At 36.9% G+C, this 13,443-nt stretch overlaps 1 protein-coding gene across 1 annotated transcript in view; it reads right to left on the bottom strand.

Annotated features, from left to right (window-relative positions):
• LOC103178557 (neuronal PAS domain-containing protein 3) overlaps positions 1 to 13,443 on the bottom strand; it is a 328,481-nt gene that overhangs the window by 23,783 nt on the left and 291,255 nt on the right. Inside the window, exon 7 of the mRNA XM_007893378.2 lies at positions 3,796 to 3,914. Coding sequence (XP_007891569.1) covers positions 3,796 to 3,914 — 119 coding nt within the window. The remainder of the gene's footprint in view (positions 1 to 3,795; positions 3,915 to 13,443) is intronic.

The raw sequence follows: 13,443 nt of genomic DNA, 5'->3' as shown, positions 1-13,443 counted from the left end.
CTGAACCAATCAAGGACAGCGCCGTGGAGGTTGAGGTGAGAGGAGAGGCAGTGGATGAGGATAGAGCGGTTGACGGTGTCGAAAGGAGCAGAGAGGTCAAGGAGGATGAGGAGGCAGAGGGAGCCCTGGTCGCAGATGGACAGAATGTCATTTGTCACTTTGACCAGGGCGGTTTCTGTAAGTGATCAATGGGGGAACTTGAACCAACCTTTGAAAAGATGACTCAGATATTACCACGTATGAGTTAAGGATCACACTTTTTTCTCAAAAAAACTCAGCAATAATCCTGGAAAATGTTTAACTCTTTCAGAACTGGAACCTAGTTGCAATTTTTCGAGAAAGATTTTCTTTAAACCTCCATTGCGTCATCTAAAACAGAGACAAGCAGCTGTACAGATCCATTGACAATGTATTATCTGCAATTTCCACATCTGCAATTTCTCCAACAGCAAGTTACACTTATTTTAAGTCATTTACGTTACTTAAATGAAGTTACTTTAAGTTATTTTAACCCATTTCCCATCTCAATAAGTAGTGACTGTGTACTTTGTAAGTGAACACGCAGGCAATTTGTGCATAGCAATGTCCCACAACAGCCTTGAATTGAATGACTAAATTTATCTGGGCACTAGGATACTGAGAGAAACTCACTTTTTTAACATCCACCTGAATAGGCAGACATGAACACCTCTGTTTAGTGTTTCAGTTGAAGGCTGGAACTGACAGTGTAACACACATTCAGCAATGTATTGCAGTATCAGCCAAGACTATGAGTTCAAAGCCCCATTGTGGGGCTTGAATTTACAACCTTCTGACTCAAAGGTCAGAATTGAGAGTACTACCAACTGAGCCAGGTTGAAACTGTGTAATGTTTAATGTAATGGTAATATACTGTAGCAACTTTCTAATTAAGGCATTATTGCATGTAACACCAAAATCACAGAACCACACTCCCACAGTATGTCTCTGCACTGCATATATTCAACACGTGCATACCATCACTAGAATGTACTGCTTGGGAGCCAGGCAGATTGTAGGCTATTATGAGGTATGCAGCATTGCAAGAGCCTCATTAAGATGTCAGTGGGATTTGTGCTAACATCATTACTTTGCATAGTGAAGTACTGAGCTGGGATTAGTTCCTGAGCCTTTTTATTTGCAACATTTTTAAAGAAAAAAACAAATCTCTGTAATTTGCATTCCTATAATATTGGAGAAGTGGAACAAAAACTAAAAGAAAGAGTTAAAATAGGTTTAGGACGTAACAGATTTTTTTGTGGTTTGAAGTAAACAAAAATAAGAATGTTAATCGTTAACTCAGTGGGAATGATTCCCCGATCATCAGTAAATTTATAATCTTATTTTTTTCCCCCAAACATTGGAGAATAATACGTGCTCACCTGTCAGAATTGATAACTTCACTGCTGATTCACTGCTCTTGTTAAATCCGAAAGCAAGCTCACTTAACTCTTAATTTCTGGAGCAATCATTGTGGGGACTATAGGAGATCTTTCCAAATGTGTAATAGGCATTTAACAATTAAATACAGTGTTTGAATTTGTGCTTCTCAAACCAAACATTGCATTTTGACCCACCTATTGGTGATAGGCTAGGATCTGTTGCTTGACTTCTTGGTATTTGACAGAGGTAGTGGGAATTTTGTAATTGGATTCCTTAATAAGTAATCCAAGCCACACAGATGGGGACTCCTTCCAATAAACTGTAGTATATCATGCTGACCTGAGGAAACTCCAATGCAATCTATTTCTGGAGCCAAGTATTAGCAGTTGCCAGGAATTCAAACGGAATGCCTTATTAATGAACCCCATTAAGAATTAGTGTAAAGTACAAATAACTCATTATTAGCACACTTTTGGTGGCACTGCCAATGTCATTTTTAACAAGCAATTTTGTGGTCATTCACTAATCTCAGATTAGCAAACACGGTCTGTGAAACTATAAATAGTTTCAATAAACTTCCATGAATCTACCCTTAAAATAAATCTTTCCAGTTTCATAATGAAGACACCAATTCAACAGTGATTTACAATATCTTTGGTGTTGGTTTCCAGTATTCCTCTTTCATAGAGAGATATTGAAGGGGACAGACTTGGTAGAATGTTATGTTTAGCATGAGAAGTCAACAGTTTAATGATTTACCTTCAGATGCTGTAGATATTGATCAGATGGAACCCACCCTGGTTCCACAAAGGTGAAGAGCAAAGGACAACACTGATCAGAGTAAGAGGATCATTGTGCCAACAGTATTTTCCCTTGTTTCTCACTTCTATGGATCAGAGTTGTGCTTCCTTAAACATAGGGATCCTTTTATCTCAGGCTTCCGGAAGACACTGTAAAACCAAATGGTTGCCTGACAAAAATCTAACTCTCTTAAATGTAACAAGCCAAAGCAGTAATACCTTGTGACGGTATTGTCATTATAATAAACAGTAATTTCAAAGTTCCTGTTAGAACACTATTTTCCTTCATCACCTCGTCCATTAAAACTGGGAAAGGACAGAATGATCTGATGATCAGAATCATGAAGAAGGGTTTAATTGCAAGAACAAAACTGCAGCAAGAAGCCTTGGAAGATGTCTCCTACATGCATTACCTGAATGGAAACTCAGGAGGTAGGGACTGCCATAACAGGTCTAAGCTGTAAAAATAAAATATCTCCCCAAACAAAACCAGCTTGTTTCATCGAACTGGTTACACTCAGTGCTTTTTATCTTTCAATTGCTAACGAACAATACAGCAACACCAAGATTACATTTGTATCGCACCTTTCACATCGGGAGAATGACCCAATACCACAATTAATATCAAACATTTCATCTAGTGTTATTTAAAGTTAATTACTGCAGCTATAATTTGGTTGCAAAATGCAGTCTGACCAGATTGTGCATGACTTCTTGGGAATATCTCAGCTGAGCTAAACAATGACTTTACCAGCTTTCTGAGGTCAGGTTTATGGGTTGAATGACCTGTGAAAATTGGTGATTATGATCCTTGGCAAGTGCAATGAGTATATAGCCACAAATAGTTATGTGAAAAGATGATGATTAAGTCATTAATTGACTGTTATGGATCAGAAGCATTCTACCTGTGGTGTATTATATATCAGTATAGCTGGGTAAATAGGGAAACAAAAGCTCAATTTTTAAGTGATGTGATAAACAGAACCTTCCACTTTCTACAATCATTGGGGATGCTATAACAGACAGAAAATGAAGCTGCAAATGTTTTTCAAATAGGTTATGCAGCACTTGCATGTTGCTCTCAGCGCTGTGGAATCCACTCTGCTGTGTAAATTGAATGAATTCCACAATGCCAGGGCTCAGGATAACCCAGAAATACTTCTACTTGAAGCAGTTCTGGGATATAAACACAGCATTAAGTCAGATTGAAAGCAGTCATTGGATTTTCATCATCATTCGTTATAGATCTTATTTCTCAGAGCAATCTCAACAATGCATCTTTCATATTGCAAATTATTACCTTTTCTAGCATTATCTAAGCTCTTATGTTTACACCATGAGTTGTTGGAAACACAGATAATGATCATTGAGAAAAAAAGGAAGGAAGCAAATGGTTCAAACAAAATGGCAGCTAATTTATAAAATTTGCTCGTGTATTACATCCAAAGTACATTTCAACCCAAACTGATAGGAAAGAGGTCAACAGGTATGAATTACAGTCTCACGAAAATTCCATCCTTTATAACCAACAACAAAAATATTTCATTTCATGTTATGAATACACAATTGTTAGATTAGTTAAATATCTGTTTACCTTATAGCCCGATGACTTGATGTGAATTCCCCGTTTGGTCAGTGTTGACTTCATTCTGATAAAAAATGATCGTTCCAAGGTATTGTCATTACTCAGTAAACTTGGGCTTGTAGATTCCACTGTGGGAGAAGAAATAAAAGGACATTTATTAATCGTATACTTTTTGTAACACAATATTTCATTTTGGGAACATTGTGCTTGCCAATATTTTTTCTTTGTACTGGATCTCAGAAGAATTTACCTCACATTGCTTCTACATCTCCCCATCAACGTCCTTCTAGAACCAAACTCAAGCACACCCCTCGGTTTCCTTCTAATTAAACGTAGTCCACTGAGATGAGAAACAGGTGGACCACTGTCTTTCAACCCCTCCACCCCAACATCCACCTGCTAGATGTGGTGGAACTATTATTGGAAAAGGGCAAGTTAGAGAGAATTTTATATTCAATAACAACAACAACTTGCATTATATAGCGCCCTTCGCGTGGGGTAGCATGCCAAAGCGCTTGAATCTTAAATACGCATGAATCTGAAGAAATTCTCTGATATCTACCAGCACGTAGTTGGCACTCTGGCCACAATCAATCACATTACTCAAGCGTCACCTGACAATTGGTTGCACCCACCAGGCATGTTATGCCATCTTGTGCAGCCACAGCAATGCAGCTAAATCTGACAGAAATCAGTGGCATAAGGCACCTATAGCTCAACAAAACACACTCTACACACTGTATTACGCATGCAGGTGGTTATCAAGGTTAATAATCCCTCAAAAAAAACAATAATAAATTGGTCATTTCAATCCACGACTGTTTGTGGGACACTGCTGTGTGCAATTGGCTGCCTCATATATACGAATATACAGTCAATTCACTTTATATTCTATTCTGTGAAGTGCTTTGAGACATCTAGAAAACATGAAAAGCGCTATATCAAATGCAAGGATTATTATTATTATTACACCTTGAGCATAATGCACAAATATTCAACAATGTATTGCAACTGAAGACCTGCAATATAAAAAATAGGCACCTAACGACAGCAGCTACAGCTTGTACACGAACAGGTGACGTACCCACATGGCTTTCTGTATATAGAGTATATAATGTTTTAACTATTAAATGTTTGGGGGCGAAATGCTCCCATGCAAATCATTAACTTTCAAAAGTGTATTGAAAGAGGCCGTAAGAATGGTTTTGGACATGGATTAAAACACATTTAGCTTGCATAATGCGTTCTTCACAGGATTAGTGCTTTGAAGACTTTTCTGATAGAAAGCTCAATTTCACAGCCGTAATCTTTTTCTCTCATGACAAAATATTGTAGCAGTATCAGAAAAAGGGAAGCGTATGATGTTTAATATAATATCCAAAGTTTAGAAGCCAGTTCCCTGCAAAAACAGAAATATATACACAGCATAAAATTGGACAACATTGCACAGAAAAGCAGTGTTCTATTGATGGCTAATAACCTTTACTTGCAATTATATTTATTATATTTGTTCCAAATAATTAAATGCAAAAGGACAACCAACTATATTTGTAAAACAAGATACTTTAATCTAAATATGAAATCCATATTGTAACATTTTAGGAGAATGACAGTCTCGATTCAAGTACTGATTGCTTCACTTTTGAAATGCCATCTCATGATAAATTACTTTTCAAACACTTTTTAAAGATAAATAAATAATCCTTGTATTTGATACAGCGTCTTTCATGTCAATCTCAGAGCTATTCACAGGATATACTGTGAAGTATAGTGACTGTGTATTTTGTAAGTGAACACAGCAGCCAATTTGTTAAAAGCAATGTCCCAAAACACAAAAGATCCTAGATTTAGAAGGAACTTATTAAAAAAATAAAAACCCTTGTATTTTGGAACAGCATCTATGAAAACAACTCAAACAGCTTCAAATTGTTTTGTGAAAATGTACTAACTGTGCCTTTAAAGGCAAACTTATTTTGTCTTCCTTAAGTCCTAACTATTTTGCTCTCTCTCAAGGAGAGAGTGGTGTAGCGCCACAGGTATATTAGTCGCTTTCATTCCTACTGATTAAAAAAATGAATTACTATAAAATTCTTCTCATCATCTAACGTACTATAATATGCCAACAGCTTTTTAATTTTATTTCATGGAGTCTGTAATGCACCATCTAGGCAGAAACTTCAACTGTAAGAGTTTAATTCATCCCTCTAATCCAATCACATCAACCTGATTTTTCTTATCAGAGATTCCCATTTTGAATTAAATGAGCTCATTAGTTTTAATCAAAGCCAGAAAGATCAAAACTTACACTTAAATGCTTTAGATCAGAACTGTCACTCAGCCATGTAGTTCTCTTTTGCAAACGCATAAGATTAGAGGCCTTTGGAGCTTTTTTTTACACAAGGAATGCTGATAGTATTAGAATCGTAGATATCTCTGGAATTAAATCAGTTCTCCCCAGTATGGTGTGTGGAGCTCAGTGACCTATCTTGTGCATCTGGATCTTTGGCACTTTGGTGAGAATTGAGTGTTAATGGATTCTATTTGTGAGACAGGCGTCATTGTCATTCATGCACCTAATGACTGCCCAAAGTATTACATTCTGAAGAACACAACAGCTCTTTTCTTTCAGATCAGTCTGGCTCCACTGTGTGGAAATGTTTTTGATAATTATCACACTTAACATAATTTTTTTTCTTGAAGCACAGATTCTATTTGCGGTAATTCAAAAAATAACCGATAGTGAGAGAGAGCAAGTGAGAAAATATAGAGAGCACAGATTGTATGGGAATTTGTAAGTGGAAGTTGGACAGTGTCAAAACAACATCAAATGACATTAATAAACTATAGTTCCTTTCACATCAGAAGCACGTCCCAAGGCGCTGAAAACCAAAACAGTGTGAAAAAAAAAATTTGGATTAATTTTCTGAATAAACACAAAACATGTAATTAAAATCCTACTAAAATTGTGAAATGTTGCAATGGTTTACTGCACAGCTCCACTTTATACAAAGTCACACATACTCAAGGTGGCCCCAGGATCAGTCTTTGATTTGCAGATTCTCGCCTAAAATAATAATGAGAAATTGGTCACTTCAATCGACAACCTTTTGTGGGACACTGCTGTGTGCAATTGGCTGCCTCATTTTGCCCACTAAATATACAGTCAATTCACTTTATAGTATCTTTTGTGAAGGGTTTTGAGATGTCTCAAAGACGTGATAAGGCACTATATCAAATGCAAGGATTATTATTACTCCAGGTTCAATGCTGAGGGGAACAATGCATTGTTGAACATGTCCTTCGAATTAGTTGATAAACCGAGGTCCCGTCTGCCTATTCAGGTGGCTGTTAAACAACCCATGGTACTACTTATGAGGTGAAGAGAATTTTTCCTAGCATCCTGACCATTAATGCCCTGATAAGATTAGTCATTCAATCATGGCGGTTTGTGGGACATTGCTGTGCACAGATCGGTTGCCATGTTCACCTACAAAATGCACAGTCACTACACCCTGCAGTAAATTCGAGTTTAATGGAACCAAAATGGTAAAATTATAGCTAGTAGCATATTTCGAATTTGATGTTTAAATGTGGTTGAACTATGATAGTACCATTGGCATTAATTAACAATAGTTCAGTAAGAGTAAATAGTCCCTTTAGCCATAGTTCTATAACAACAACAAAATTACATTTATAGAGCGCCTTTCACGTCGGGAGGACGTCCCAAAGTGCTGAACAGTCAGCTGTCGGGGCCCGAGCATGGGGGATAATGCTCTAAAATGTGTAAAGCTGCCCTAAATAAATTAAAATAACTGGCTAGATTAATACAAGATAGATGTTTAAACGGCTTTAAAATATAATTCAGTAGTTTAAGCACTCTATTTACATAAATGTGATTATTGTTAAAAGTTGAAAATAAAGTGGCAGTGTAAAGTGTAAAATATACTAGAAACTGTAGATTAGTAATCAAGAACCATTTATAATACGCTTAATTTGGAACAATTGCTTTCAAACATTATAATTTTAAATAAGATCTATCTGCTAGACTGGAATGATTGACCGAAACAAATTTTGCAATTAATGAAAAAGCATGTTCTAGATTATTGGAAGGCAATTGGAACACTTAATGATTTGCTTGTCTTTATTAAGTCAACACCTCAAAAAAAAATGTCCGTCAATAAATTTCACATTGTCCTATTTGGACAAATATCACTAGTATGAATTAGAAAAACTATATAAGGTTGCAAAAAATGACTATTTTCTTCATATCAACTAAAATCATGCTTTACTTCCAGCAAGTAATAATAATAAATATTAATCCTTGCATTTGATATAGAGCCTTACCACATCTTTGATACACCCCATGCCCTTCACAGAATATATTGTACAGTGGATTGACTGTGTATTTCGTGGACAGCAGCCAATTGTAAAATTATGATGAGGCATTAGGTGGCTGAAGGTACTGCTCTTTAAAGCAGAAAGGAAGGGATAGCAGTTGTGATGGGGTTGTCCAATACAGTCAAGAAGATCTCTACTGGGAGTCTCAAAATGTACCAAGGGGGTTTAAGATCAATGGTTATTCCAGCTTTACATGCAACCTTCTGGATACTTGAATCCAGTCCGATAGGACCAAACTCGGTCTGATCAATAATATTAAAAAAACAATTAGGAATGGAGAGTCTGCTCTGACATGTGGGAGTTGAAGACATTGAAATCAAATGCCGGGTCATTTACCATTCAAAATGAACTAGGAAATGTGTTAGTTGAATTACTTGAAGGTGGCTTGGGAGTCATTGATGTGAACTTGAGAACCTGATGCTAAAGCTGGGGAGAATATTCAGTTTGATAATGCTTACTTTCGCCAGCATGATAAGGAGGGATGAGGTCACCAGGCTGTATCCTGCTAAACAACGAGCAGAGTGCTTCAGTGGTTAGCTTCTTACCAGAGCAGCTGCCTATGAGTGAATTGCTTGAAGACAGAGATAATTTCAGTTAGAAGTAAAGCAGTTTTAATAGGTTCAAAGAAGCAGGGCCCAATTTTTTTTATATACATTGGTTTAATTCGAAAGGGCTTCATGCTACAGTATTTGAATAATACCCAATAGCAAATCAAGGAATCAAAGATATCAGAGACTTTATAAAATTAATTATCTTCTTACTGCACCACCAGAATATTATAGGTGGCCTAGTTGGTACCTAGACAGTTGGCGGATAATAAAATGGTGCTAATGGGTAAACACAAATTTAATTTTTCAAAGTTATTAAAGTGTTAGTTGGTTACTAATAGCACAAGATTGAAGAAAAGTGGGTAACAGCACAGCACTGAACTTGTGCAGTTACGGCAGTCATACCATTAGGGTTCATGTCTGCATTGAATTGCTGCAGACCAGAACACAATAGTTACACCCTAGTTGTGTCAATAATTGATGGAGTGATAATAACGTTGATTTTACACTTCCTATAAGCAGGAAAAGGTAATAAACCAGTTACCTGAATAATTAAGATTGAATTGTTCTTTCCTGGGAGACCACATGCATTTCTGTATGTAAAACCAATTATGTTTGCCTCAGGGAGGAATCTCACAATGTAACTTTATGTGCATATTCAGTTGAGAACATTCAAGCTTAGTAGAGGAATGAATATTATCATACTGAGGCAAGTCATGTCCTAAAAGGACTTTTTGTAATGGTGTGAACTGAACATTTTAGATTTTTTTTAGATTGTTGTTTAACTAATAAAAAATAATTCCCTGTTCATGGTGCGCTCTTTGTCAGTGACCAGACCTAAAATACTTTGCTTCTAGTTTTCATGTGACTCATTTTCTAATTCAGTGCTTTAATATTGAGCAATTATTACAACATAGGAAATTAACCTTCTTAGGTGTATTCTATCTGTACTTGATAGCTCTTCATGTTAAGTTTTACTGCAATTCTTTGTAATGTCTTTATTTCTGCCTCGACTGAATGTAGGTAGTTGCTAAAGAGTTTGAATGTTATTGCTGCACCATGATCAGGGTTGTTCCCAAAGCTGATATGACAAGCACATGAGGCTGATGGCCTTTAAAATTATGACAACAGAAGAATTTGTGGCACAAGTTTACAGCATTGGCTGAGTGCAAGGAGGTGGAAGAAAACCAGCAGCGCCTGAGTGTAGGGAGGCTGGAGTTAAATCAGCAGTCATTGACAATGTTAACACTATAAGAGTGTGATCAGTCTAGAAAGGCTGCAAATTAAGGGAGTAGCAGTCAAGCTAGCCAGTTTCTTTCCAATCTAGGTGATGGAAACAGCTGACAGCTTCCTTAGAGCTATAAGAGTCATTCAAAAGATAATAAACAGGGGCATTAATTCCCTAAACAGGGAATATGTTGGATATTGCATATAAAGGAATTCTTAGTTTGCTGAATATGGATTCTCTGGAGAAAAGTAGACTGGTTTAGGCTAACTCCCTACATGCCAGAAGCTAAGAGAGCTGCAGACTGGGGAAGCTCAGCCTGAAATAACTTCTATTAAATGGAGAGACTAGAGGAGAGCTGGGGAGTTTGCCCATTGAATTGGTTTGTCTCTATGACTGTGTATTAGCTAGGGAGTTGTGTACTGTGCACATCCTGAAAATTCTCAGATGCTTCTGGTGCTAGCTTTTGAAAGACTGCTGTCTTTATTCTATGTCTTTGAATATGTTTTTCAATTTTACTCTGATGTTGCTCTTCTCTGTATGACAGGTTGAATCTTACAGTTTGGATTAGCCTCTGAGAGAGTGGTGTTTATTCGTACCTACTTGTACATTGGCTGGGTGCCACACGTTGCATCAGGTTGCAGTGCTAGATAAAATCACTGAGCTTTCCTGCTCACAAAACTGCTCAGCTTAAGTTAGAGTATTTTTTTTCAAAAGCAAATGGCTTTCCCCAGGAAGGCTATGAACGTTGAAAATTCATTTTTTTGCAACAATTCTGACTCAGAATAATCAGCAGGATCCTTTGCCGAAAAGATTAGAAAGTCTAAATATGTCATGCATATATCAAGTTAAAGATCCCATTCAATAAAAGGTATAGTGCAGTTGTTGTCGATTCCTAGAGGAATCATGGTCTAAACACCATTTGCAGTATCCGGAGCCCAACCACAGGATTATCTACTATATGAAGACGATTTTTCTATGGTTGATAAATTTCTGCAGGAGTAGCAACAGAAGGAAAATTGCATTTCCAGTGATACGATCGTTTTGTCTGGACAGACGTTGCTTTGAGATTCTTTTATGGATACAGCACGATATAAATATATGGTATGGACGTCAGTTTCCATTCAACGCTGGAAGTGGCAAAATGCGGTTACTGAAACACAGTTGAAACAACAATTAAGACACTGAATTGATGTTAGAAGCTAATTGTGCTGAGAAATCTATACGTTTCCTCTGTCTCTGAGGCTGAACGTGAGCGTAATTAATCATGGTCTGAGTGAGCGCTAAATCTGAGATTTGTTTGTAAAACGCTGCAGGCGAGTGTGTACAGAAGTCTTTATTAGGAAATGTAATGTGTTGCAATATTACCTATGATTTTATTATCAGAGAAAGAGCAGGATGGAAGAGAGTTACAGAGTCACAAGTGCACTCTCCATATGAGACAACACAACAACTTGCATTTATATACCTAAGGGATGAGGGTCAGATTGTCCTATTTCACCCTCACCAATCCTGGCGTACCTCATCCTAACAGTGCACCACAGGATTTTTTCTGTATTTTGTAGGTGAACACAGTAGCCAATTTGAACATATCAAGCAAGCTCCCACAAACAGTCATAAAGCAAATAACCGAGGTTTATCCGGAGGACTGTTGGCCAGGACACTGGGAGAAACCTTGTCCTTTTGAATAGTGTCATAGGATCTTTTAAGGTCCAACAAAACAGGTAGACGGGACCTTAGTTTATTGTCTCATCTCACTATCCTCTGCTCAATGCCTCTTTTGACAATCCAATGTGATTAGGAACTCAACGAGTGGGAGTGAGCAATAACCTCTGTCCCACAACGGGACTATACAGCGAGGTAGCTTTCTGTTGAAGAATAGCATTTAATTTCAAGTTTCAAACTAGACAATAGTGTTGAGTTTGTGTCTGAGTTTATATTTAGTGGTATTGCAGCAATTCCGATTATTGACCTTTTGCATCAATGCATCTACACACATTTGAATATAGCAAAAAGGAGTTTGGAGACTATACAATTCAACTTGGATTTGCAATGTTAGCTCAGTGATATTTATAGTGTAATCATTCTTACAGTTGATATTCTTTTATAACAAAAACATAAAATACATTAAAAAAAACAAAATAAGAAAAAAAGGTCAGCTTTACTGAAATATTCTTGGCAGCCATTTCCACAATCTATTTCTCATTCATTAGTCCATTTGCAAGGAATTTTCCTTCTCATTTCTACCGTATTTTCTTCCTGTCTGGTCCGTTTCCCCAGGACTTTCCTTCTACCTTGGCCCTTTGCGTTTATTATGTGACCAAATAACCTAACTGATCATTGTATCATTACATGCCTTAAGTTGCCTTTTCCTCATTGGTTTCTAAAAGTTTATGAACTGAAAAGCTGCTTAGAGAAAATTTGCAATGTTCTGTGCTCAGAAATTGACCTGGTAAATGGCTGAATTTGATTCTAACAGCAGATAGGAGGAAAACACCCACCACGATATTTCAGTGTTAAATCAGTAACCATCTTCAACTCTCTGGGTGATGGTTCCTTTCTGGGTTTATATTTTTAATTGGCTGTGTGCTCATATAAATTAGGTCTGACATTTTATTCTAATGCAACATACATGGACACAAATACCTTCCTTTTTTGTCGCAAATGAGTGCATTTCATACGAGGGTTTAATTTTCTAGCCACCCCCACCCCCGATGTGGGCTGCAGTGTGCATGGTCCCTAGCTATTCTGGTGACCTGAGAAAATTACATCAGAACAGCTCCAGGTACAAGTATAAAAGCATCTCAAATTTCATTGGAATCTCATTTTAAACTGCATTAATCGAGTAATTAAAACAGCTAAGTTGCATGACGATTAAATTTGTCGGAAAAAAATGTTTCCCTTCTTCACAGGGGCAGAGTATAATAAATAAAATAGCATTTAATCGCTTTTTCTTGGTGATTTTCATAGTGGGGAATTTTATGCTGTGTTATATACAAAAGTATAATCGAGGTTGCAATGCATTCTGCAACCTTGTTCACCTGAATATGAGCGGCTACATGAAATACCACTCCCAGGTGCTGATGCATAAAGTGTGGTAATTAGGATTTCCAGCAGTACATTTCATGTAGAGTATTCATTAAATTTAAATCATTTATTCATTGTACCAACTGCCAAAATAGTTCATAATTGGATGAAATACTGCATAACTGATATGACAATGTCATGCTTTACTTCCACATTTTTGAAGAGCCATCAGGATCACTAAATAATATCAATATTTAGAGCAGTTCCCCCAAAAAAGAGATGCCAATTTCATTAACTCCTGAATATATTGCAGACAACTTTAACATTCAAATAAATTGAAAGTATGCGCTTGTAGCTGTTTAAATCTTAAATGTTTGCAGTGGTGTAAATAAAATGCTGATGTACCACAATACAGTTGCACTACTCCAAATGGCTCAATATATGGCTACCGTATTATAT

Source organism: Callorhinchus milii, unplaced genomic scaffold, assembly GCF_018977255.1.
Source record: "Callorhinchus milii isolate IMCB2004 unplaced genomic scaffold, IMCB_Cmil_1.0 Scaffold9, whole genome shotgun sequence".
Lineage (NCBI taxonomy): Eukaryota > Metazoa > Chordata > Chondrichthyes > Chimaeriformes > Callorhinchidae > Callorhinchus > Callorhinchus milii.
This window is presented reverse-complemented; position numbering and strand designations above follow the sequence as displayed.